The sequence below is a fragment of the Tursiops truncatus genome, chromosome 19, assembly GCF_011762595.2.
Source record: "Tursiops truncatus isolate mTurTru1 chromosome 19, mTurTru1.mat.Y, whole genome shotgun sequence".
Classification (NCBI taxonomy): domain Eukaryota; kingdom Metazoa; phylum Chordata; class Mammalia; order Artiodactyla; family Delphinidae; genus Tursiops; species Tursiops truncatus.
This window is the reverse complement of record NC_047052.1, coordinates 17,883,391-17,908,320: the sequence shown is the minus strand read 5'-3', so window position 1 is coordinate 17,908,320 and position 24,930 is coordinate 17,883,391. Positions and strand designations below refer to the sequence as shown.

The window sequence follows — 24,930 nt, the reverse complement described above, 5'->3', positions numbered from 1 at the left end:
TCCTTCCTTCTTCCCTCGTCAGATGATGAAGGACTAAGTTTCTCCTTTCTGATGAAACTCCAGAACCAGCCTACATTGCTTCAAGTCCCAGTCCCAGCACTTGTGAGCTTTGTGACCTGAGGTGAACTACCTAACCTCTCTGTGCCCTATTTCCTAATCTGTGAAATGGAGATGATGCTCCATTGTCTCCTACTGCACTTTTCTGAGTTTTAAATGAAATAATCTATGTACAGTTCTTAACACAATCCCAGGTACACAAGTGCTCAATATGAAAATCTTTGTTGATATGGAAAGTCCTAATTTGCCTCACACCTATACCTGCCCACATTCCCCCAGTGAATGCTTGTACACCTCACGTGACAGAGGACTCAGTGACAGTCGAGGTGACACCCACCCCCTTCCACCTGTAGGTAACTCTGACGGCTAAACATTGTTTAGGCCTGATTAAAAATTTGTTCTCAACAGCTGATTTCCCCATCTTTGCCACCTGTTCCAGAATTTCCAAAAAGTTCCTGGTCAGTGCCCCAGAGCAATCAGACACCTAGCCCTTCTTGCCACCTTCCTTATGCCTTTCTGATCTCAGCTAGATATAGGTGACTACTCAATGGTGAGGCCTTGGGCACCCAGATCAGTGAGATTCCTGGAGCGCCAGGCCCCTGGGTGTAGGGAAAGCAGGCCCAAGATTGCCGTGCTCTGTCCCAGCAGCTGTGAGGCTGACTCTTGGGATGTTCTGCATCCATGCATGCCTTGAAACCCCAATAAGTGGGTTGGGCGGTCCAGGAAGGGGTGAGCGGCATGGGGCGCCCCTGGAGTTGGATGGAGGATTCACAGCCAGTGAAGAGTGGAACAGCCTCTCAAGGTGGTCAGTCTCTCCGCTCTGACTGTGCTGTGCTTCCCACGCTGACAGTATGAGGCCCATGTGCCTGAGAACGCAGTGGGCCACGAGCTGCAGAGGCTGACAGTGACCGATCTGGATGCCCCCAACTCACCGGCATGGCAGGCTACCTACCGCATCGTGGAAGGTGACAACGGGGACCATTTTACCATCACCACCCACCCTGAGAGCAACCAGGGTATCCTGACAACCAAGAAGGTGAGTCGGTTTGGGTTTTGTACAAGGGCCACACCTGGGACAGTCAGGTCTGCAGCCTCCAGGATTGGGGGTACCACCTGCCTTGGGAGACATACCTTGGACCACTCACCAGGGAGTGTACCAGGCCAGTGGCTTGCAACACTCTCCCATTCCTCTTGGGTTGGGGAATTCCTTTGTTCAAACTAAACCTTACCCAGGGACCCAGTTCATAAAACATTCATAAAACAGAGTTGCTGATCTAATTGAGGCAGATCAGTGGGGCCCCCCCTCCCAGATCCCAGTGTCCAGTGGCTGCTCCCAATCAGTCTTACACAGAGGGTCTCTGTTTTATTGGAATTCTTGCTAATTTTGCATTCAATCCATAATTCACATCTAGGTGTCTAGGTGTTTGGATAGTAAAATGTTTTAAATTACTTAGTAGTTAGGCATACCCTTGCCTCTCAAAAAGTCTTTTAATAAAATGGATGCTTCAAGAAGATGGGTCCAATCTTTCTTTGATTTCTTTTACCTCCTGGTTTATTATGACGAATGGCCCAGTTTGAGAAGTGGGGCTTTATATAATACTTTAAAGGCTGTCCCCTCCTTGCAACCAAAACTTTGTAACACCCCTTTCACACTGTGAAATGAATTTCATTTATAATATAACTTCTCTAACTTACATAATTTCTAGAAAAATGGAATGCTCTAACTGTAAAATAAAAGAGAATTTTACAGGAAAAGTTACTGATAATAAAATATTTCCATATGTAAACCTTTGGGCACAAGTACACTAGAAAACATAATGAAGCGGTTAGTTTCTTGCACATCGTCCAGATGTAGTAGATACTATATGTCACTCTAGTGACTCATATCACGAGTGGTATTGATGTTTTTCCAGAACAGCAAATAAACAACTTTGGGAAAGACGTGAACAAATCAAATTACAAGCTCCCCTCAGAAGTTGCATTCCTGGAAAATTCAGTATAAATTAAAACCACACCAAAAACTCGGTTTGTATGTAAAACATGTTCTAGACTATAAATATAAACAGAACATCACACCCATAAATACATGAATGTCCATGGTGATATTGGCAAGTCACATGGGATATGGGACAGTTCTTTGTGTCCCTGCCCCAGCCTGTAAATGCCAGTGGCATCCCCAGTCATTAGGACACCTAGAAATGCTTCCTCCAAGTTTCTACAACACCCCCTAGGGGGTGTCATCACCCCATAGGGAACCAGTTCTGGGCTTAGGGCTTACTACTATAGTTGCCTTTGGGGTGGTGGTCTGAGAGGCCCCACTGAATGTCCACTCAGGAAATGCAGGAGGCTCTGTGGGGTAGGGAAGGGGCAGTATTGTTGCTGGTGGGAGCCTCCAGCCCCCCATTGTGGGCCCTTCTGGCATCACAGCACTGCATGGGGCCTCCTCACAAAATGGCAGCTCAGGTCCTCCTTCCTGTTCTGTCCCAGGGCTTGGATTTCGAGGCCAAAAACCAGCACAACCTGTACGTTGAAGTGATCAACGAGGCTCCCTTTGTGGTGAAGCTCCCAACCTCCACGGCCACCATAGTGGTCCACGTGGAGGATGTGAATGAGCCGCCTGTGTTCGTCCCACCCTCCAAAGTCATCGAGGTCCAGGAGGGCATCTCCATCGGCGAGCCTGTCTGCACCTACACTGCGCGGGACCCCGACAACGGGAATCAGAAGATCAGGTACATAGGAGCTGGGCTTAAATTCAGCTAAATGCGTGGGTACTGTTGGATGGGTTGTTTATTATAGCCAGAGTTTGTTCTAATTGCCATAAAGACTATTAAATATTTTGAACGTCACCCCTGTACAGGGCCTTCCGTTCCTACCCTCCATGTGGCTGAAGTCCACAGGACAGGTATTCCTGCTCCCTCTCATATGTCCCTGCTGGGACCCCACCTTCTGCTCAGGCTCCCATTTGGGGGTGAGATGCATTTTCCACGTAATCCTGCTTAGGAGCCCTGAGTCCTATGAAACCCTCTGCCTGTTGGCATGAGGAGGCTTTGAATGATGACTCCAGAACTCTAAGTATTCTGAGTGTGATTCTTCTCAACTTTTCTGCTCCAGCTACCACATCCTGAGAGACCCAGCAGGGTGGCTAGCAATGGACCCAGACAGTGGGCAGGTCACTGCTGCAGGGGTCTTGGACCGTGAGGATGAGCAGTTTGTGAGGACCAACATCTACGAAGTCATGGTCTTGGCCACGGATGATGGTGAGAGCTTCCTCCCAGCCCCTCCACATGAGCACCTTTGGAGCCAAGGACACCGCATGTCCCTTCCACAGACAGAGTGTGGTGTGGGGAAGCGGTGTCAGCAATCCTAGCTGGGAGGTCAAAGGGGTCTCTCAGAGGGGTCTTTTAAAGGGTGGTCCTAGGGTTGGCTGGTTTCAAGTTCCCTAAGACCCAGGAGTTAGGAAGTATCCTGAAGACTCCTTTCAGCCTAAGTTTGTGGTTCACTGAGCCCTGAATTGGCCTGTTGGTTTCCCCTTATGAATGATGAAAAGGGCTGCCTGGAAAGTGTCATAATTGATTAGTGATGTCACACCATGACAGGATTGGGGGTGATGATGTAATTACCATCTCTATTTGACACATACTGAACCAAGGCCTGGAGGCAGGCGAGAGGTTACTGCAGGGCTGGGAAGCAAAACTTCCCTGAAGCTGATCAGCAAACACTGCATCAACCCTGAGGTGGCCAATAGGTTTCTCTTTGTAATAGATTGGTAGTGGCTGTCTGGATGAAGTGGCTGCAACTGTGCTGTGATCAGTTAGTAATGTCTGCCATGGACACAAAATGAGAATGATGGTATGTTTGCCATGCATTTGTCATCACTGGTTTGATCTATAATGAAGCTAGTGTTCAGAGGCTCTTGAAAGGTTACAGTTAGATAGTAAATAGGACCCTCCTGAGGCTGATTGGGTAGGTCCTGGGAGAGCTTAACATTGATTCATCAACCCAACCAAGGGCACATGCTGAAAAGAGATCATGTGTGTGATTACAAACAGGGAGCCCTCCCACCACTGGCACGGGGACCCTCCTGCTAACACTGATGGATGTCAACGACCATGGCCCAGTCCCTGAGCCCCGTCAGATCACCATCTGCAACCAAAGCCCTTTGCCTCAGGTGCTGAACATCACAGACAAGGACCTGTCCCCCCACACCTCCCCTTTCCGGGCCCGGCTCACACACGACTCGGACATCTACTGGACGGCAGAGGTCAATGAGAAAGGTAACTGAGTGGTGGTGGCAGATGGGTGTCTGCCCCCTACCAAGACCCGACACACCTTCTTGCCCCAGTGTCTTGTGGGTCACCGAATTACCAGTCTCCTCAAGAATGTCAGTTAAATGCTGCTTATTAACTTAGTGTAAGCCTTTGGAATTCCACAGGAGCCCTTAAACACCGTTCTAGCTCAACCACCTGCCTGTACAATTGGAAAAACAGGCCCAGAGACATGGGATGTGCCTTTCTCACTCTCAAATAATGAGGGAGTCAGAACTCCAGCATGGGGATAACAGCTAACATGCCTGAGCATGCTTGCTGTGTGCTAGGTGCTGTGTGCTAGGTGCTGTGTGCTATGTGCTGTGTGCTATGCTTGCTGTGTGCTCTGTGTGCTTTAAGTAGATTCGGCTACTTAAACCTCACAACAACCCTGTAAAGAAGGTACTGTTATCTCACACATACATGCATGTGCACCCATTTTACAGATGGGGAAACCAAGGCTTACAGAAGCTTAAATATATTGCCAAGGGCATTATGGTTAGAAAATGACGGCCCCAGGATTGGAATGCAGGCAGTCTGCCATACCAGGATGCTTTGCAGCTTACCATTTATCAAACCCTGGCGATATGCAAGATGCTTTTTGTACTTTTCCATATTTAATATTTCTACCATCCTCTGTGATCAGTATTTTTATCCCTATTTACAGATGAGAATGAGGCTCAGAGAGGCTAAATAGTGTGCCCAAGGGCACAGTGTGGATAAGCAGTGGAGCAGAAATTGAAGCTGGGGTCCCTCACCCCCACATCCCTGCTCCCAGCCACCTCCCTGTCCTTCCTCTTTCCCATCCCCCTGGAGCTCCTCAGCCTTGAGTGGTTTTTCAGTTGTCACAGGACCGGAGAAGGGACTTGCTGGCATCAAGTGGGCAAGGACCCAGGTGTGTGAGAAAGAGGCATCCAGGCCCAAGTGCCAGTAAGGCCCCTGGAGAAACCCTGCTCACTCTGGTTTAAAGCATCTTCCTCTTCCTCTTGGGGCTAGAGTCCCCCAGGAGGGGAATGGGGAGCCAGAACATTCAGGTTCTGCCCCGAAGTAACAAAATGCCTGGTACCTATTACTGCTGCTGAGCCCCGCCCAGAAAGGACTGGGGAGACCTGCTTCAGACACACATCTTGTCTCATTTTTATGATTCCCGTGATTTGGGGATGTACATCCAGCACCTTTCCTTGAGGGAACCCAAGTTGGTCTCCTGTCACCACCTTGTGGCCTAGAAGCCAATTTTCCCCCGCCCTGACTGTATCGTTTACAGAGCGTAGACTCTGGAGCCAGAATGCCTTGGTTCAAGATCCAGCCCTTCCATTTACGAGGTTCGTGGCTGTGGGCAAGTTACTGAACCTCACTGTTCTGCAGTTTCCCTACTTGTAGAATGCTGCCATGATAGTACCTACCTCCATACAATCACTGTGAAGATTAAATGAGTGCCTGAAAGGCATCTTGTCTGGCATATCAGTGCTCGGTAGACGTCAGTGGCCATCTTCACCACCACTGTTTCCCAAACAATCACAGATCTGACTCTGTCAAGTGTGAGCATTAGGCCCAAAGCTCAGTGGTGCCAACACCTGATACTAGCATTGATACCCGGTTCTTGGTTTTGACTTAGTTGTTCTATCTGACTGTGTTTTTTTGTCAGAGGAGTTAATCCAAACTCTACACCTGTGTGACCTTGGGCTGCTTACTTGACCTCCCTAAGCTTCAATGTCTGCATTTGTAAAATGAGGATAACAGAACCTGCCTCTTAAAGTTCGGGTGGATATCAGAGTTGGGCTTGGCACATAGTAAGTGTCAGTTTAGTCACTGACACCGCCACCAGCACCATCATCAGCTGAGAACTCAGCCCTCCAGCGTGGGAACAGGATAGCAGGAGGGATGTTTGGGTGAAATACCCCATGTTAGCCTCTCCACCTGGTAGACCAAACATTCAGCCTACAGAACTCTCTCTGCCTGCCACTGCCGAATGGCAACAGGGTGAATTCTCCCTTCTGGCCTTTTAACTAAGAGGGTCCCAGCAAGCATGCAGAGCCTTTGAACTGAAAATGGCTTGAGGTCACTGCTGAAATAGGCCAGCAAGCCTGAAGGTGGGTGGGCTAGAAACGTGGGGTTGGTTTTGAATGTCCCAGTGATGGGGGGACACTACTGACATTTAGTGGTGAGGACTTGAATGCTCGGGAAGGTTCCTCATGATGAAGAATAGTTCCATCCAAGCTAATAGTGCCCTCTTTGAGAAACTTGGGTCTAAACGAAAGGCCTTTCTTCAGAGAGGCCTCTGACTCTGTATTTCTCACCCGCAAACACAGCCCCCCTCCCCACTCCAGGAGTGCTGCACACCCTCCCCAGAGTGGTACCCGTCGTGCAGGCCGCACTGAGGCTTGGCTTCTGCTCTGTGGCTGCCTGCTGCCCACCCCGGGCCTTTGAAGGCTGGTTAGCACAGTGCCCATTGCAGCCTCACTGCCGGCATCTCTGAACTTGTGTGCAGTCACTAATGCTGGGATAACACAGGTTAGCACCCTCTCTGATCTGCTTAACAACATCAGTTACATCACCAAGTCATATGCATTTTGGATTTATTAATAATTGATGCTCACTCAGAATATCCGTGTTTCGGATACTGAAATTCTATCATACAGTTGAGGTGTAAACATTATATTTACTATTGCAAGAGCAAAATGCTGCAATAATAAATGGTAGTGAATTTTCAAATAGGAAAGCAGGTGGCCAGTTAATGTAAATATTAAAAGATTGGGTTAGCTGTCTTTTAGGAAGAACAATGTTTGTTTGTTTTGCGGCAAGGAATAATCTAGCAGCTAATGGTACTGAGAAATTATTGGCTCTACATGCCATGACTTTTTAAAAACATCGTATTTAAAAAATGCTGTGATTATTGATTCATTTTAAATAAAGTGATGAATTTATTCTTCTATCCAAATAATCCTTTCCACAGTGGTAAATTTGGCTTTGGCCGAATATCAGTTTTTAACACTTGGTATAATGTGCTTTGGGGATATTGCTTCCTGTTGCCCAGATGCAGAGGCTGCCTCCTCAAACCTCCGTCATGGTGTGCTCAGTTCCCACCATTTGTGGTCTCCTGAGATGAATAATTATCTGTCCACTCCAGGAGACACAGTGGCCTTGTTCCTGAAGAAGTTCCTGAAGCAAGACACATACGACGTGCACCTTTCTCTGTCCGACCACGGCAACAAGGAACAGCTGACGGTGATCAGGGCCACCGTGTGCGACTGCCACGGCCATGTGGAGACCTGCCCCGAACGCTGGAAGGGGAGTTTCCTCCTCCCCATCCTGGGTGCTGTCCTGGCTCTGCTGTGTGAGTGCCGGCACCCTTCCCCTTCTGAGGACAGGATAGTTAGAAGACCTGATTCTACCCTGAACTTCACGGACTAAGGGGCCACCAACATTGTGCAACTGTTCCTTAAACTCTTAATTCCCAGAGTGTCATTCAATCCATAGATGTTTATGGAGGTTCTGGAAGGTGCCAGGCTTTGGGGATGCATTGGGGAGCAGACTCGACCCTGCTGTCAGATCATCTAGTGGCTAGAGCGGTGGTTCTGAAGTCGTGGTCTCCAACCAACAGCGTTAGCATCACCAGGAATTTGTTAGAAAGGCTAATTCTCTGGCCCACTCCTGACCTACTGATTCAGAAGCTTAGGGGTAAGACCCGGTAATCTGTGTTTTAACAAGCCCTTCAGGGGATTCTGATGCATGTTAGAGCTTGAGAGCCATTGGTCTAGTGAGCAGAAATGTTTAGTTAAAAACTAATTTCTTTGCTCTAAAGGTAGAACCTATCACATTTGCTTTTTTCACTCTCTGAATTGTCCTTACACAGAAAACATGCATTCAATCACATATGAGTACAAGAGCAAGCTTTAGTTAGTCATCATACTGTGTAGCAAGCACTGTTAGGCGCTGAGGGTACAACTCTTAACAAAACAGACCAGTCCCTGCCTTCATGGAGCTTACTTTCCAGTGCAGCGAGCAGACGACAAATAATCTGGCAGAGAAATAGGTGTTGCTATGGATTAAAAAAAAGTTGGGTAAGGAGGTGAGAACCCATGGGCTCCCAAAGAAGGCTAGGTCAGTTTTGTCTGGCCAGAGGGAGACAGTGGTTCCACCGGCAGGCAAAAAAAGGGATAAAGCTAAACAGTGGCTCTACCCTCTTACATTAAACAGCCATAGAGAGGGCCAGGGGGTACCCTCCTCATATGGGATTAACTGGGGGTAAGGCGAGCAACTAGGCACTAGCTGGCCAGTCCCCACTGTGTCCAAATAGACTGTCAGCCTTTCAAACCATATTACTAAAACCTAGTCCCTCTCTTAAAATGCCAAAATAGCATTTGCACCTAAGTTCACATTACTTCGTTATATCAAAGTTGCACTGTCTTGCTTTTTTTTTTTTTTTTTTGCGGTACACGGGCCTCTCACTGCTGTGGCCTCTCCCGTTGCAGAGCACAGGCTCCAGACGCGCAGGCCCAGTGGCCATGGCTCATGGGCCCAGCCGCTCCGCAGCATGTGGGATCTTCCCGGACCGGGGCATGAACCTGTGTCCCCTGCATCAGCAGGCGGACCCACAACCACTGCACCACCAGGGAAGCCCACACTGTCTTGCTTTTAACTTAAAGTCTATGGTTATTAGAGGACACCTAGTGACTGAAAAAGAGTCATGTTGAAAAGCAACATCTGCTGGGAGATTCCCATCCCCACAAAGGAGGGTTTCCTTAAGGACCAGTACCACCAATATGGGAAGACTGACAGTAAAATGATACAGAATTACAGGTGGGGGAATGAAGTCAGAATGCCAGTAGGAAGAGGTGATTTTAAGCTGAGAGCTCAAGGGTGAGAGCCATGCATAGGCATAGAGAGTGTTCCAGGTGAGGCACGAGCCTGGTTGAAGGTTCTGAAGTGGGAGACTGCTGGGTATATTTGAGGAACCCCGAGGAGGCCAATGTGACTAGACTTGGGTGGCAGGGAGGCTTGGAGACAGGCAGGGGCCAGTCCTGTAGGCTTGATGGGAGTCAGGGATTTTCCTAGGTGCAAGGGGGCCACTGAAGTGTGTTAAGCTCTGGCAACTGAATAGAGGGGTCTAGAATTAGATGGGGCTCTGGGGGTTTGTGGGTCCTGGCCAGCCGTGTGGTTGCTGGGGGGTGAATATTCACACTCCCCATCTCTTGCAGTCCTCCTGCTGGTGCTCCTGTTTTTGGTGAGAAAGAAACGGAAGATCAAGGAGCCCCTTCTGCTCCCAGAAGACGACACCCGTGACAACGTCTTCTACTACGGCGAAGAGGGGGGTGGCGAGGAGGACCAGGTGGGGCACTGGGGGGTCTGGGGGTCGGGAGGTGGATGGCCCCCACAGCCACTGGCAGGGATGGTTGGGTCAACCAATTAACCATGTCAGCTGCGTCAACCAGACCCTGGTCTGAAGCATCTGTCTTCTGAGAGGGTGTCTGGTCCATGGCTCTAGTCTCTTTGGCCCCAGCCACCTTGACCTTGAACCTGTGCTTAACTGGGGAGGAGGGGGTTTGGAAACTAGGGCTTTCAGAGATCTCTGACATTATCTGTCTTCTAAGACCTACCCATGAACCAGAACATCCAAATGGTACGGAACTAGGGTGAAATGTAAACGGGGGGAGTAGAAGGGTCCTTCTCCATCCCATGACCTTCCCCTTTCATGAAGGACTATGACATCACCCAACTCCACCGGGGCCTGGAGGCCCGGCCTGAGTTGGTTCTCCGCAACGATGTGGTGCCAACCTTCATCCCCACACCCGCATACCGTCCACGGCCAGCCAACCCAGATGAAATTGGCAACTTCATCATCGAGGTGAGGCATGGGGGGCCATCCTAGGGCAGCCCTTTATTCAAGCATCAGCAGCACGAGCACAGACGGGCTTGGAGTCTTGGCTCTGGGTTCAAATCCTGACTCTACCTCCAACCTGCCGTGTGACCTCTGGCATATTTGAGTAACTTCTGAGCTTCTGTTCCTCCTCCGTAAAACCCTAAGTTTCAGAGTGGTTAAGAATAGGTTAGGAATTATTTTTTTATTCAGCAAATGTAGTGGTTGTCAGGAGAAAACTCTGGAGCCAGACTCCCTGGATTTGAATTTTTAAAGATCTCAGGTGATTCCAGTCTGGAGCAGAGTTGGTGTCCTCTGTCGTAGGGTGCTTTAGGGGTTGGATGCAGGATCACTTGGAACCGTGCTAGCACAGGGAACATCAAAAACGGAGCCTCTGACTCACCCCCTGAGACTGTGATTCAGTTGATCCGGATGTGACTGGAGCTTCAGAATTCTTTTAAAGATTCCCAGATAATTTAAGTTTGGGAATCGCTGGCCTGGTACCTAACATGTATTAGGTAATGATAGCTACTGTTGCTAATAGCTAAGTGTATCTGATATTCTCAATTCTGGTCACATATTTGATTTATCTGAGGAATTTTGAAAAATATCAGTGCCTGGGACCCAGACATTCATTTTTTTTAGGCTCTGATGTTTTTTTAGTTCCCCAAAGAAATCAGATACATAGCCAGGGTTGTGAGAACCACAACCTAGGCACATAGAAGATGAGTGATATGAGCCTAGCACAGCCTGGTACCTTGATAGCAGTCAGTTAAAGGAGGTTTTTAATACGAGGGAGGGAAGGAGGAGGGAGAGATGGGAGGGGAGGGAGGAAAGAAGGAAGGAGGGGAGGATGGATGGATTTGGGGAGTTCAAGGAAGCAGCAGTGGGCACAGAGCTCAATGGGTGGTCAGGATACCTCACTTTGGCTTGAACCCTTCTTACCTTTCTTGCTTTCTAGAAATAGCCTGGTGGTCAGACTCTGTTCTTTAGCCTGAGCATATTTGAGAATCCTGTGCAAAAACAGAAGTGGCTGGGGAAAGTTGCTCCGGGCAACTTTGCCTTGGAGCCAAATAACCAGGAGATTTTCCCTCCAGTTAGATGAAGACAGTTTCCGGAATATCTGTGTTGGACAGTTTGCAGATACTGTCTCAATTAATGCCTGCCTGCATCAACTCTGCAGAGTAGGAAACCTGTTGTCTTCCTCATTTCACAAATGAGGAAATAGTGTTCCACTATATGCCAGGTACTATGCTAATAAGTGCTTTTATATTTACGTATATTCATTTATTCCTCTAAAACTATAAGAAGTCTTCCCATTTTAGAGATGAGGGGGGAAAAAATGGCACGGATAGGTTAAGTTTACACATCGTGTGTGCAGTCTGATTTCAGAGCCCCCACCCTGAACTGCTGGCCTGTCACACTGAGCGCTCGCTCCAGGCTGGGCCCTGTGCTGAGGATTTATGTGCATTATTTCATTTTCAACCTTCAAAACCTTAAAGGAGGGGAGAGCTGGCTTCGCAGATGGAGAAATGCAGGCTCAGTTAACTTGCCGGGGCTCTCACAGCTGCCAGGTGTCTGATCCCGCAGCTCCTAACCCCCTGCTCTCTGTCCCCCAGAACCTGAAGGCGGCCAACACGGACCCCACGGCCCCACCCTATGACTCCCTGTTGGTGTTCGACTATGAGGGCAGCGGCTCCGATGCCGCCTCCCTGAGTTCGCTCACCTCCTCTGCTTCCGACCAGGACCAAGACTACGACTATCTGAATGAATGGGGCAGCCGCTTCAAGAAGCTGGCAGACATGTATGGCGGGGGTCAGGACGACTAGGCCTCCCTGCCTGCAGCGCCGGGGGCCTAAACACCAGGCCCGCAGCTGCATCTCCAAGGAGTCTCCGTCCCCACCTCGGCCAGGGACTTCGAAGCTTGTTGAGAAGTAGCCTTAGCAACTTGGAGGGAAGAGGCGTGACGTTAAAGGGGCAGGTTTCTAAGCCTTTCAGCATGGAGGGACCCGGGCAGTTTGATTTCAACAGTGAAAACCTCTTAGCCTCGGCCAGGGCTGCTGAATTTCCGGGAGTCTCTCCCCTGCCGTAAGATGCTCAGCCCTGTGTACCGGGCCTGGACTGACTCTGACTCCCCCATGTTGACGTTCTCTCTGGAATGGACCCTCCTCCTTAGAAAGAGGCCTCTTATTGCAATCTGGATTTTTTTTTTTTTTAAATGCTATTTTCAAAAAGTTAGAACCAGGTCCTCAGCCGCCCCTGGGGTCCTCCAGAAGCCCAGGCCAGAGCTGCCTGGCTCATGTGCCCTCACGCGTTGCATTTCTCTCTGATGTCTGGACCCCGAGGCCTCCTGTTTGAATGGATTACTGCGTTTTTATACCGAGCGTGTTTAGGTGGTCCTTTATTTTTTACTTTCCCTATCGAGTGCTGTAGAGGAAGGGTGATGACAATGCTGTACATGTACTAGAACTTTTTTATTAAAGGAACTTTTCCCAGAGGTGCCAGGGGAGTGAACTTTTTTTCTAATAGCAGTTTATTGACGTATAATTCACACACCATATCATTTACCCATTTAAAGTGTACAATTCAGTGGTTTTCGAGAACTTTGAGAGTTGTGCAAGGGGGAGAAAATGCTTTTAGCCCTGCGGGCTTCCCCCCAGCTTCCTCCTGATGGTAGAGGAAGCTCAGGATCTGTTGACAGGCCCAGGTAGGGGCAAACCTTCTGCTGTCCTCCCTACAGATTCAGAACTGCTAACTCTGTGTGAGAACCGTTAACTTGCTTACCCCTGGGCTTAGCGGCACCAGGGCTGCAGGCGATGTCTTTTCTGGACCAGTGGCTGCACACATACGTGGTGCAGTACGTGAAGATTTCCTCTCCTGTTCTGTGGGCTCTGTGTCGAAAGGCAGGGATTGGGGAGAATCTGGCTCCGCTCCTTCCCAGCAAGTCCCTTAACCTCTACCTGCCTCAGATTTTTCATGTATAAAATGGGGAGTTTTCATGGAGATTAAGTGAATTAACATCTGGCACATGGTAAGCGCTCTCTGTGTTCATTGGTAACAGCTACCATTTATTCAGTACTTTTTAGACCCAAACAGCCCTTAACTTCAATTACTTCCTCTAAACAAATCCTCACAGTCACCCTCTGAGGGGATCTTCCTCCTTTAAAGAATGGCCTCATTGTGTTTTTTTAAAATGATGCCTGATCATCATCAAAATCAAGCCAGACAGAAAATTAGAGAACTCACCCAGGATGTCAATGAAATTGGAACATTCCTGACAACACCAGGGCACAGATGCAGGAATAAGGATGAAGAGGCAGCAGGGATTCCATGTGTGTCTTTGTTAAAGCGAAGTTTTAAATTTGTCTTTGCAATGAACCAGAAGAAAAGAATCCGAAGTGAAGCTGAAAATGTCGCTGAAGTTGAAATCAATGTGTCCTTCCTGCAGGAGTGACTGATTCTTTAAAGCAATGGTACTCCAAGCGCGGTTCCTGGGCCAGCAGCGTCGCCATCGCCTGCCGAATCAGAAACTCTGCAAGCAGGACCCTGCAATCTTGTCTAACAAGCCTTCCAGGTGATTCTGATGCACCCGTGAGTTTAAGACCAAGGCTCTGAAGCGTGAGGCCGTGGGTGTCCTGAAGCCTCAGGCCCTGGATGGGGAAGTTTAAAGGGAACTGAGTCTGCTAAGAAAGCTCCTTGGTCCGTAGCACCTGAGCCCACGGTCACAGTACCTCCTGCCTCTCCCTCAAGCTGCAGCATCTGGCTCCCGCAGCCTCAGCTTCCCCTCTACCAGGGCCCTGCTGCTACTGCTGCTAAGGTTGTGCGGGGAGGATTAGGTGTCTCAGCCAGCAAACACCTGCTGCCCCTTATCTTAAATGCCTCTCTGAGAAGCCTGAATAAAGCCTGAAACCCTATCTTCAGCTGAGACTAATAATAAAACCAAGGAGCCACTGTGCAGGCTGGCCTTCCTCCCCTGAGATTTTTGGAGGGAGCGGAGGAGCAAAAGCAGCCTTTCCTAGCCAAGCCTCGTCTCTGCGGGTGGATCTGGATTCCCTTGGTGATGGAACCCGCCACCAGCCCCTGAGTGACTTGGAAGGAACGAGCCTGGGCTGTGTGACAGGGCTGGATGTTATGTCACTCTCTCACTCGGGACCTGCGTCTCATCTGAAAAATGGACTCTGGTCTTTAGGGCCTATAATAATAAGTCAAACTATTTGCAGCTGGTAGGTCTCCAGTGCTAACCACTGAGTGAGTGCTGACTGTAAATAACCAGTGTGGCCCATACCAATGGGGACCACCTGCATGTTTGCTCTGCCTCCCCTGAATGTGAATCTTTCACAGTTTGAGGTCTAACAGTTGAACGTGCATCCTTCCAATCTTTTCCCCCCTATGCGTTACATACACATTTTGCATTATATCTTTTCATAACAGGATGTAAAAGGATTGCCTTATCGTCTCCATCACATCTAGTTGGGATGTGCTGGCATGTATGTAATCTTACTGCCATCCATGGACATTAGTACTTGTAGTTTTTCGCCCTTAACAATGATAAAATAAATTCCCTGGAGCATCCATCTCCTCAGATGCTTCAAAGCCAGCCTTCTTGGACTTCCCTGGCGGTCCAGTGGTTAAGACTCTGCGCTTCCACTACAGGGGGTGTGGGTTCGCTCCCCGGTTGGGGAACTAAGATCCTGCGTGCCACGCAGTATAGCCGAAAAAGAAAAAAGCCAGCCCTCCAACTGGGGAGGGGTGAGGGGGCCTGTGGTCCTGGTTGTGATCGAGGCTGCCTAATTCTAAGTGGAGGGTTCAGACGGGTTGGTGCTGAAAGGACCCCTCAGGCTCATTCTATTAAATGATTTTCCCCCAGACTTAAAGCCAAAGTTGCAGAACCCAAGTCCAACAAAGAAAATAATTGAAGTAAAGCTGTGGGAAGAAGGAGTCAGGGTGCCCAGAGACCTGCCTTTGGCCTCATCCTCCCAGTGTTTCTCCTTAAGAACCCAAATGCAGAGCATTTTGAAAATTGCCCCCAATCTACCCCTGTCATTTTTCAGGTTGGAAAAGATAGAGGTTCCAAAAGCAGGGACTCCCCAAGATCGCTCCAGCGGGGCAGAGATGGGCAGAACCCAAGCCTCACTTCTCACCATGCCTTTTCCCTGGTGGCTGACCTGACAATCTTTTTTTTCCTCCCCAAAAGGCTGAAGATAGGAGCCATCTCACCAGGTGGGCTTTGCCAGTCCCTGAAGGGGCTTGAGGGGATGGATTTCATCCCCGGAAGGTTGGCAAGTAGCTGAGGCCTCAAATTCCTGGCTTCCTATGCTAGACATGGACTTTCCTTAACCACAGGCCCACACAGGGATGCAGCAAGAAGACCCAGGTAGGGAAATGCTGAGGGATGGCCAGTAAGGGGGGGCCCTGAGGTCAGCCGGGCAACGGTCCTGCCATTGAAAGGGTGGGGGCAGTCACCCTGGGAAGCCCCTTGGGCAGCTCACGCCCTTTGTGTCCAGTTCCAGACCCACTGGGGGCTCCACTCCTTCTGGCTAAAGGCAGAGCCTACCTCCCACCTCCCACAAAAATAATCCACCCAGGAGGCGTGGTTCTGGGCACAGGTTCAAATCCCAGCACCTCCAGGCACGATGCCTTAGGCTAATCACTTAACCTTTCTGTGCCTCACTTTCTTCACCTGGAAGGTGGAGGAGTAAATGAGTCAGTATCTGTGAAGCGCTTAGAACGGTGCTTGGCACAGGAGCGCTGCCTAAGTGTTGTTCTTATCACTGCATGGTGGTGGCTGACAGACTGACAGCGTTGGGTGCTGCTCCTTTATCTCCACACTCACAGCTTGGGCGGAAACAGCCCTTCCTACCCTTAGTGTTCCGACTGCAGAAAGGGACGTCCGTGGTTAGGGTGGCTGTGGCTTCCCCGAAGGCCCTTCCCCTCTGCGCCCAGCAGAGGGCACCATCCACTCGAACCACAGCACGGCCAGCGCCTCCCAGCCTGGCCGCTGAGGGCTAGGGAAGCTGAGGGTGGAACAGCCACACTGGCTGCCATGCGGCAGGAACTGCCTTGGACACTGTGATGGTGATGGTGACGGTGATAGTGGCGGCGGTCACTGTTTATCGGGTGGTGACTGGCCGTGCCCTTCACGCATGCGGCCACACATGTGGCCGTGCCCTTCACACAAGTGACAGAGACAGTTTTGGGGTCCAGGTCTCCTTAATTCCCTAGTATGCGCTCTTTTTACCAGTAGGAAAAAACTCCAGCTACATTGGGAACATGGGGCAGGCAGGCAGTGGAGGAGGCTCTTCAGGTATGGCCTAGCCTCCTCCACAGCAGAGCTGGCCCCACCTGACCCTGAGACTCTAAGGTCCTGACACACAAAAGCCACAGCATTTCCAACTGCATCTGGGGCATGTGGGGCATCACCCCAGGACTTCTTTATTCCTTAATTTAACAACTGTTAATTGAGTATGCGTTCTATGCCAGGCACTGTTCTAGGTTGCAGGGGATACAGAAATGCAGAAAACTTAAAAATCCCAGCCCTAATATATGGGGGGCTCCGGGAAAAAAAAATGTGTAGGGCCCACCTACCATGTGAGTCTCGGTCAAAAACTGTTAAATAAAAGATACCCTATCTTCCTACATAGACAAGCATGTCTTCATGGCGATCCGGAAGGCCAGGTTTTAATCTGGATTCCCAGACACCTAGAGTACTAGGCAGAATGCGGCTGCACAGGCAGAGTTAGACCCCAGCCCAGGAGCGGTGGTCAGCCTACTACTCTACCTACCCCAGGCTCCATCCTACACCATGAGGGTCCTTGTGCACGTGTGTGTGTGTGTATGTATTCCCCAGCCCACCTGTCCAAGCTCTGTCCACCGACCTACACAAATAGCTTTCCACTGACCACCCCTTGGGCCTAGGAGTACACACCTGGGCTGTGCTGGCTGCCCTCAGGACAGACCTGGGGAGGGCCTGGGACAGTTTATGCAGGGAATGGTCTAGAGGGCAGAGTGGGGGGCACAGGTTCTAGCAGTCACAGCTCCTTAGCTCCATAGGAGGGGCAGGAGGGCCAGAGCAGAGCCTTCTAATGCACAGGGCGAAGGCCCTTCCTGCCCAGTCTAAGGGCGATCCTGCTGACATTCCGTGGGAGACAGACAATAAACAAGATGACTCGGCAATATGGATGGTACAGTGAAAGGTGAGGCTATAGAGGAAGATGAAGCTGGGGTGGGGCATAGGATGTAAGGGGTTGGGGTGAGGGTTCAGTTCTAGTAGTCAGGAAAGGCCTTGCTGATGTTGACTTTAAAATTATGTGCAACGTGAGAGTTGCGAGTCAAGGGTTTTTTTTTAATAAATTTATTTATGTTTTATTTATTTATTTTTGGCTGTGTTGGGTCTTCCTTGCTGCGCGTGGGCTTTCTCTAGTTGTGGTGAGTGGGGGCTCTTCATTGCAGTGCACAGGCTTCTTGTTGCAGCGGCTTCTCTTGTCGTGGAGCATGGGCTCTAGGCGCACGGGCTTCAGTAGTTGTGGCACGTGGGCTCAGTAGTTGTGGCACGCAAGCTCTAGAGCGCAGGCTGAGTAGTTGTGACATACGGGCTTAGTTGCTCCATGGCATGTAGGGATCTTCCCGGACCAGGGCTCGAACCCATGTCCGCTACATTGGCAGGCGGATTCTTAACCACTGTGCCACCAGGGAAGCCCCCCAGCAAGTTAAGTTTTATTTGGGGCAAAATGAAGACTGCAGCCCAGGAGACAGCGTTTCAGATAGCTCTGAGAAACTGCTCGAGGAGGCGAGGGGAGGAGCCAGGATATTTTTCGAGTTTTGCAACAAAGGGCAGGTAGTCGGGAGTATCAGAAGATTATAGTTAATTAAAGAAAACCAGATATCTCAAGTTAAGGAATTTAGTGCTTTTCTATGTATGGGAAGATGCAAGAGTCTGGGCTCACTGAAATCATTCCTTTGATATGCACCTCAACCATCTGGGGCCAGTATCTTGTGTTTTCACTTCCTGAGTTTCCTCAGGGCTCACCAGGTCTTGTTGGAGGGCTGCAATCACTGATGACTGTGACATCCTTTGTTTATTGATATGGCAGGAACTATTCCGTTTCTCACTGAGAAGGGAGCATTTGAGCAAAGACTGGAGGGTACTGGGGAGCGAGTATGCAGGTATGTCTAGTAAAAATTACCTGTGCAAAGGCCCTGAGGCCGGAGTGCTGCGGGGATTTCAGCCGAGTTCAGCAGGGAGCAGAGGGAACGAGCAAGAGTGCAGTGGGAGATGAGGTCGGACAGGTACGGGGTAAGGCCCAGGTGCCCAGTCCTGGGCTGCCACCTCCACAGCCAGCCTGGAGGCTGAGTTCACGACAAGGCCTGGTTCCAGAAGCCCTGGGAAAAGGCCTGATTCAGCAATCTTGCCTCCATCCAGGAGCTGGAGAAACCTGATTCCTCCTCTGCTCACTTCTCAGCCACTGAGGGGGCTGCCTGGACCTGTCCGGGCCTGCAGCAGCTGCAGAGCTGGCAGGCAGGAGTTACAAGATTCTTGTCTCTCGGGGGTCCCGGACTGAGTGGGGAGCCTGCCAGAAAGGAGCCCCAAGTCTGCGAGCACAGAGCCCTGGTGAAGAGTGCAGCCCCTAGAGGTCAGAGAGGTGGGTGTGACCCACAGCCTCCCTTCCCTCAAGACCACACCTCTCTCAAAGGGGTGAAAAGAGGCCGCTGGGAGGTGACATGTGAAAAGCACTCAGTGCTTTGTCTGACTGGCAGTTAGGGTGCAATAAGTGGTAGCTGCCATCATTACTGTTCTTGTTGCTTGTTATTAGGCCTTCTCCAAGTTAGGGGCGGAGCCCAGCCCTCAGCTGCCTCAGCATTCCTGTGCCCACTGCCCAGCAAGCGGCAGGGGTGTGACAGGGCCTGGAGAGCAATCTGAGAGGGGATGGGTGGGTCAGGAATGCTTGGGCTGGGTTCCATCCATTCCTGTCCCCACTGCCTTCCAGTAAACCAGGGCCAACCAATAGGGCAGGGAAGGGCAGGTCTCTTGTCACCCTGGAACCTGACAGCCGAGGCCTTCTGAGGAGACAGTGCTAAGTAAGTATGGGAATTACTACCTTTAGAGCTTCTGTGAATTATGCACTTACCATGTGTAAGACAATACGCTAAAGTTTCACTCCGAATCAAAACCAGAGTTTTAAAATGTCCCACAGGGCTTTGCAGGATCTGACGCCGTTGCCCCTGGGACCTCACCTCCCACTGCTCTTACCTCAGTCCCACCGTGGTTCTGGCCACGTCAGCCTCCTGCTCTTCTGGGACTCGTGCAGGCTGCTTCCCACCTCGAGGCCTTTGCATTCGCTGTGCCCTCTGGCTGGCCTGCTGTTCCCCCGGGGACCTCATGGCTCCTCACCTCCTTCAGGCATCACCCAAATGTCCACTTGTCAGAGATTCTGTCCCACTTCAGAATTGCAACACTGCCGCCACCCACCATGCCTTATTTTTCCTTAGCATTTATTACTTCTCACCATACTATACTGTATATTTTATCTATTTGTCCCCTGCCCCCCATTTAAATATAAGCTCCACGAGGGCAGGGATTTTTGTTTCTTTCCTTCACTGCTACATCCCTATCCCATGGAATAGTGCCTGGAACATAGTAGGCCTGGAACATTCAATAAATGTTCGTTTAATAAACATGCTTTACGACCCTCAAGGCAGGTTTTGTAAATTCCCTCTTTTTTGGGGGGAGGGAGGGGCTGTGCCATGTGGCCTGTGGGATCTGAGCTCCCCGACCAGGGATCGAATCTGTGCCCCCTACAGTGGAAGCGTAGAGTCTTAACCACTGGACCACCAGGGAATTCCCCTATAATTTACCTTTTGGAAATGAGGAAAGTCAGGCCCAGGGAGGCAGGGTAAGTCACCCATGGTCATGCCCAGATGGTTAGCAGCAGAGCTGAGAGAATCCAGGAACGCCACTTGTGACATCTCATTTAACCCTGCATCAGTCCTGGAGTGGTTATGCTCATGCCATCTTACAGAGGAGCAAACGGAGGCTAGAGAGGGGCAGAGATGGGAGATGAAGCTGGTTCTGTCTGTTCTGATCAAGTCATTGCTTCCTAGAGTGTGGGCTTCGGGCCTGTGGTGGGATGTGGAATGGTGTGAGGTGATGGGTGAGCAAGGTATTAAAGTCTTACGTGATCCTGAATCACGCAGACAGAGTTGTTCCATTTTCACTTTTCTTTCAATCCTGCTTGCGTCAAGGGAAGAGTCCCCCTTTTCTTGTGCTTAGCAGATCTTTAATGACTTTAACCCTTATGGTTCTCTCTCTTAACCGGAGAAGGAGAGCCTAGAAATTAATGACACTGTTCTGTCATCATTGTATTTATTTTTACTTTAGTTACGGCAAGTGATGCTGGTTTTTCATTTACAATACTGTTAGTTTTTCACTTAAAATAAATTTCTTTATGTTTTAGATAGTGAGTCCATTTAAAGAAACAATGTTAAGTAAAGGTTAGTGAAGGTGGGACTCAGGTATGCCAATAACAATGAAGGTGGTACTTCAAAGACTGAAGCTCTACTTTTTATCTTATATGTTCTTTCAAAGAGTATCACTTTCTTTGGTGGGGAGGGCATGGGGGACAACTTACAATCCGGAAAATAAAAGAAGAATTAAGTGCTAATCTGAGTCTTAAAAGTTGCCTTCAGGGAAGAGTGGGAGGGAACTTTAGGGGCTAGAGAAATCTGGGAAGACTTCCTGAAGGAGGAAGCCCTTTGAGTTGTCCTTAAAAGATGTATAGGAGTTGGATAAGGGGCTAAAAGAAAGGAGAGTACCATGCTTTCCCTTGCCATTGACCTGTTGTACAGATGAGAAAACTGAGGCCCAGAAGGTAGCTATAGCAAGTGGCTAGAAGAGCCCAGTCTGGCTCCAGTCTCAGGATCTTGTTCCAGGGGGAAGCCAATGAAGTAGAAAATAAACTAAGTCAAGCTGGGAGGGATGGGACCCAGGGTGGCAGGGTGGGGGGATTGGGATGACAAGAGAAGAAGCTCTGGGCCTGAGTCAGTGAGGAGCCACAGTGAGCTTTGGAAAAGGGAGAAGCTGCCAAGAATGGTCGATAGCTCAGCAGAGTGCATAAGAGTGTGGGCTCTGAAGCCCCACTGCCTGGGTTCAAGTCATTCTCTGCCATTTGTGACACAAGCTCTCAGTTCCTCTACCGATAAGATGGGCATAATAATGGGAGTATGTGCCTCACAGAGTTGCTGCAACAATCAAATAAGTTAATGCATGTAACACACTTAGAGCAGCACTTAGCACATAGAAATACTCAATAAATATTAACCTTACAGGTAATATTACTACTGTTATTATTGTTGTTATTAACTATAAGGTGGGCTAAAAAAAGGAGAGGTTGGAGTCAAGGGGGCTGATCCAAAGACTGCCACCTCTGTGCCTCAGTTTCCCCATCTGAATCAGCTGCTTGCTGGGGGTTCTCCTCACCAGCTCCTTGGTTTGGGAGCCCACAAAGTGCTGGAAAGAACCACTGCTGGAACTTGGTGCCCACCTCATCATTCAGCAAATATTTATTGAGCCCCTACTGAGTGCCAGGCCCTGGGGATACATGGAAAAACAAGACAGCCCCAAGCCTCCCTTATAAAGCTCCAGACTGAGGGAGGAGACCAGGAAGAACCAGGCAATTACAGGGCAGGTGATCCTAGTCTGACCTGATGTGGAGTCGGGGAGGGCTTCCCAGAAGAGGTGACATCCAAGCTGAGACCTGAGGGCTGCATAGGAGTTTGCCGTGGGCTGGAGAAGGAGATCAGGAGGAGCAGTGTGTGCTCAGCAGGGGAGAGGCATGACCAAATCGGTGCTCTAGAATGATAATTCACGGGTGTGTTCTTTATAGACACTTGCATACATGCAAAATTCCAGATGGACAAGGCCATTCACCGTTGTTGCGTTGACCGTGAGAGCAAAAGGTTGGTAATAACCCTTAGTCCATCAGTGGGTGGCTGCTTAAATAAACTCTGCCACATTCACAGCATGGAATATTCCACAACTGAAAACCAACAAGAAAGCTCTTTATGCACAGATGTGGAAAGATCCTTAAGGTATCTTGTCAAGTGAAAAAACAAGTTGGAGAACAATGCGGAACATGTGCTACTTCTTGTGTAAAAGAAGAGGAGGAAAATGAGACTATATGAATTTTTTACTTAAATGTGCGGAGAGAAACTCGAACAGCCTTGTCCAATAGAATTTTCTCTGATGGTGGAAATGTTCTGTATTTCTGCTGACCAACATGGTAGCCACTGGCCACACATGGCACTTGAAATACGGCTTGAGTGACCGAAGAACAGAATTTTTAATTTAACTTAATGATTAGATTTAAATCTAATAGCCACATGTGGCTTGTAGCCAGCGTATTGGACCGCATGGCTCTAGAAGAATACAAAAGAAACTCCGTTAACCGCGGGGAGAGGCCTGGGAATTCATTAGGCGGATGGCTAACAGGAATGAGAGGGACACTTGTACTTTATACCTTTTCTGTGTCCTGTAATTTTTGAACTAGGTGAATGCCTTACCCATCTCAAAAGTTAGACTTGAAAAATGAAAAGAAGGAATGAGGGAGGGAGGCAGAGCCCTCGGGCTGCTGTGTGGAGAACGGATTAGAGAGGGAGAAGGAGTAAAAGGGGAGACCAGACGTATCAGCCAGGATGCTGGCAAGAAACAGGCAAACTCAAAAGATTAACTGAGCAGAGTTAACGGAGGTACTATTTACAGAGTGGTGGGCAGGGTTGCAAGATGTCTTCATCTAAGCACTAGATTAGGTTGATAATGGGTTGACTGGGTTGATAATGCTGCCATTTTCGGAAATGAAGACAGGAAGAGGAGCAGGTTGGAGAAGGGCAATGATGCGTTTGGTTCTGAACTTGCCTGTATTTTTGAGCACTTTGAGGTGCCTATTGGACATGTAAGTGGAGATGTTTGGGTGTAGTAGGGTTCTGCAGGTGTGGGGTTCTGGAGAGGATTCCAGGCTGCACACAGGCCAGGTGACCCCGGGAGGGAGGGGCATTGGTGCCAGCTTCACAGTGTCTGTTCTCCTTCCTACTAGAGATGGGAGAGGGACGTTGCCGCCAGCTAGCGAGGAAGGAAGAGGAGAAGTGGTGGCACCATATCACGAAGGGAACCCACATCATTTACTTCACATTCCTCACTTCCTCCCTTGGGGTGGTTTACTGGATAGAAGTAAAAGCTGAGGGGTGAGGCCTGAGCACAGGGCATGAAGGAGAGAGCTTCAGGGCCCCTGTGTGTGTCATTTCATGAGCTGCCAGGCACTTGTGGGCGGCGGGGAGTTAAGAGGAACAAGTCAGGCCATCTACCCCTGGAAGGCCCAGCGGTGAGAAGGCTGGGGATGGAGGAAGTGGGGTGCCACTGGACCAACCAGTCCTGAAGCTCTGAGGGCACCCCATCCTGGATGACCCCATGAGAGAGGTTTTAAACAAGAGCAGCCTAACTGCTGTGAATAACATGGGGCCAATGAGAACTCCAAAAGGAAATGATAGTAAGTAAAGCTACCATCATCATCAGCCCCTCATCTTAAGAACTTTCTTGGGAATTCCCTGGTGGTCCAGTGGTTAGGACTTGGCGCTTTCACTGCCGTGGGCCCAGGTTCAATCCCTGGTCGGGGAACTAAGATCCCGCAAGCCATGCAGTGCAGCAAAAACAACAACAACAAAAAACAAAACACACAGAAGAAACTTTCTTAAGAAAACTCTTAAAAGCCAGGTAGTCTGCAGAGCACTTTCTTTTATCCCACCCCAGTCGGGTGGCCAGGGCAGTGGGATCCTTTTAATATACAGATCTAATAACATTCATTGTGCCATGTGACAAGGACATTATGACCCACATTTGACAAGTAAGGAAATCAGGGCTAAGAAAAGTGGGAAACTTGGCTGGGCCTCTGATTCCGAGGTTCACACACACTCCACCTCCGGGCCTAGCGCATTAGCCTCCGTTCTGTGCCATCGTCCTCCTCCCTCCGCCCCTGGCCCCGCTGCTCCGCTTGGCCACATTCCCTCTCCTCCTGAGATCTCCCCACCCTTCTGTCCCTCCTCTCCCTCCTTCTCTATGTCTCTATGGAAATGAAGTCAAGCTTGGTTTTGGTGGATTACACTTTACCATCCTTGAGAAATATTTTAAATGATGATCTCATGTATTGTTTCCATGAAGGAAAAAAACAATAAAATCAAGTCATTTCACTTTAATATGTCACTCTATTTTCCCTAATAATTCGGTTGACCCTTAATAAAGGGGGAAAAGTTTCCCTCATCTTAATCAACAAGCATATCGGGTTGCTTTTGCTCCTGCTGGCTGGCGTCAGGAGCAGTTTTATTTTTCCAGGGATATTAGACATCTCGACTCATGAGCCACCAGGGAATAAGTTCAGGGTTTGGATTTCAAGTGTTTCAGAGGGCTGCTTACAAACGTTCCACCCGTGCCTGCCCTCCGTGCCCACCGGATCTGTCGCTTAGACAGTTACAGTGGCCCTCGAGCTGTGCTGCCTTCCAAGACTCCTCCCCCGTCTGTGCCAGAGTAACCCTTCAGATCTCATCATGTCGCTTCTCTGCTTAAACACTTCTGTTCCGTTCCCATGACCTACTAGGTGAAGTCCAAGTAGCATGTCATGTGACGTCTTCCAGACCCTGGTCTCAGCTGACATTTACAGCCTAGTCCTGCCC

The 24,930-nt window shown here is 49.6% G+C and overlaps 1 protein-coding gene and 1 non-coding gene across 15 annotated transcripts in view; both read left to right on the top strand.

Moving 5' to 3' along the window:
* Positions 1–12,715, top strand: part of CDH3 (cadherin 3) — a 115,746-nt gene extending 103,031 nt beyond the window's left edge. For 13 of the 14 annotated variants that reach the window (XM_073796342.1, XM_073796343.1, XM_073796338.1 and 10 more), the window contains 8 exons: positions 908–1,093; positions 2,545–2,786; positions 3,169–3,314; positions 4,107–4,331; positions 7,489–7,695; positions 9,560–9,690; positions 10,060–10,206; positions 11,838–12,715. In XM_073796342.1, coding sequence (XP_073652443.1) covers positions 908–1,093; positions 2,545–2,786; positions 3,169–3,314; positions 4,107–4,331; positions 7,489–7,695; positions 9,560–9,690; positions 10,060–10,206; positions 11,838–12,047 — 1,494 coding nt within the window. In that variant the 3' untranslated portion in view covers positions 12,048–12,715. Of the gene's footprint in view, positions 1–907; positions 1,094–2,544; positions 2,787–3,168; positions 3,315–4,106; positions 4,332–7,488; positions 7,696–8,833; positions 9,691–10,059; positions 10,207–11,837 lie in introns of those variants that run through there. The other variant, XM_073796348.1, reaches the window with a different exon arrangement.
* An 11,093-nt stretch (positions 12,716–23,808) lies between these two features.
* Positions 23,809–23,881, top strand: TRNAE-UUC (transfer RNA glutamic acid (anticodon UUC)). Its single transcript has one exon. It is a non-coding gene; the product is annotated as a tRNA-Glu (tRNA).
* Positions 23,882–24,930: the final 1,049 nt, after the last annotated feature.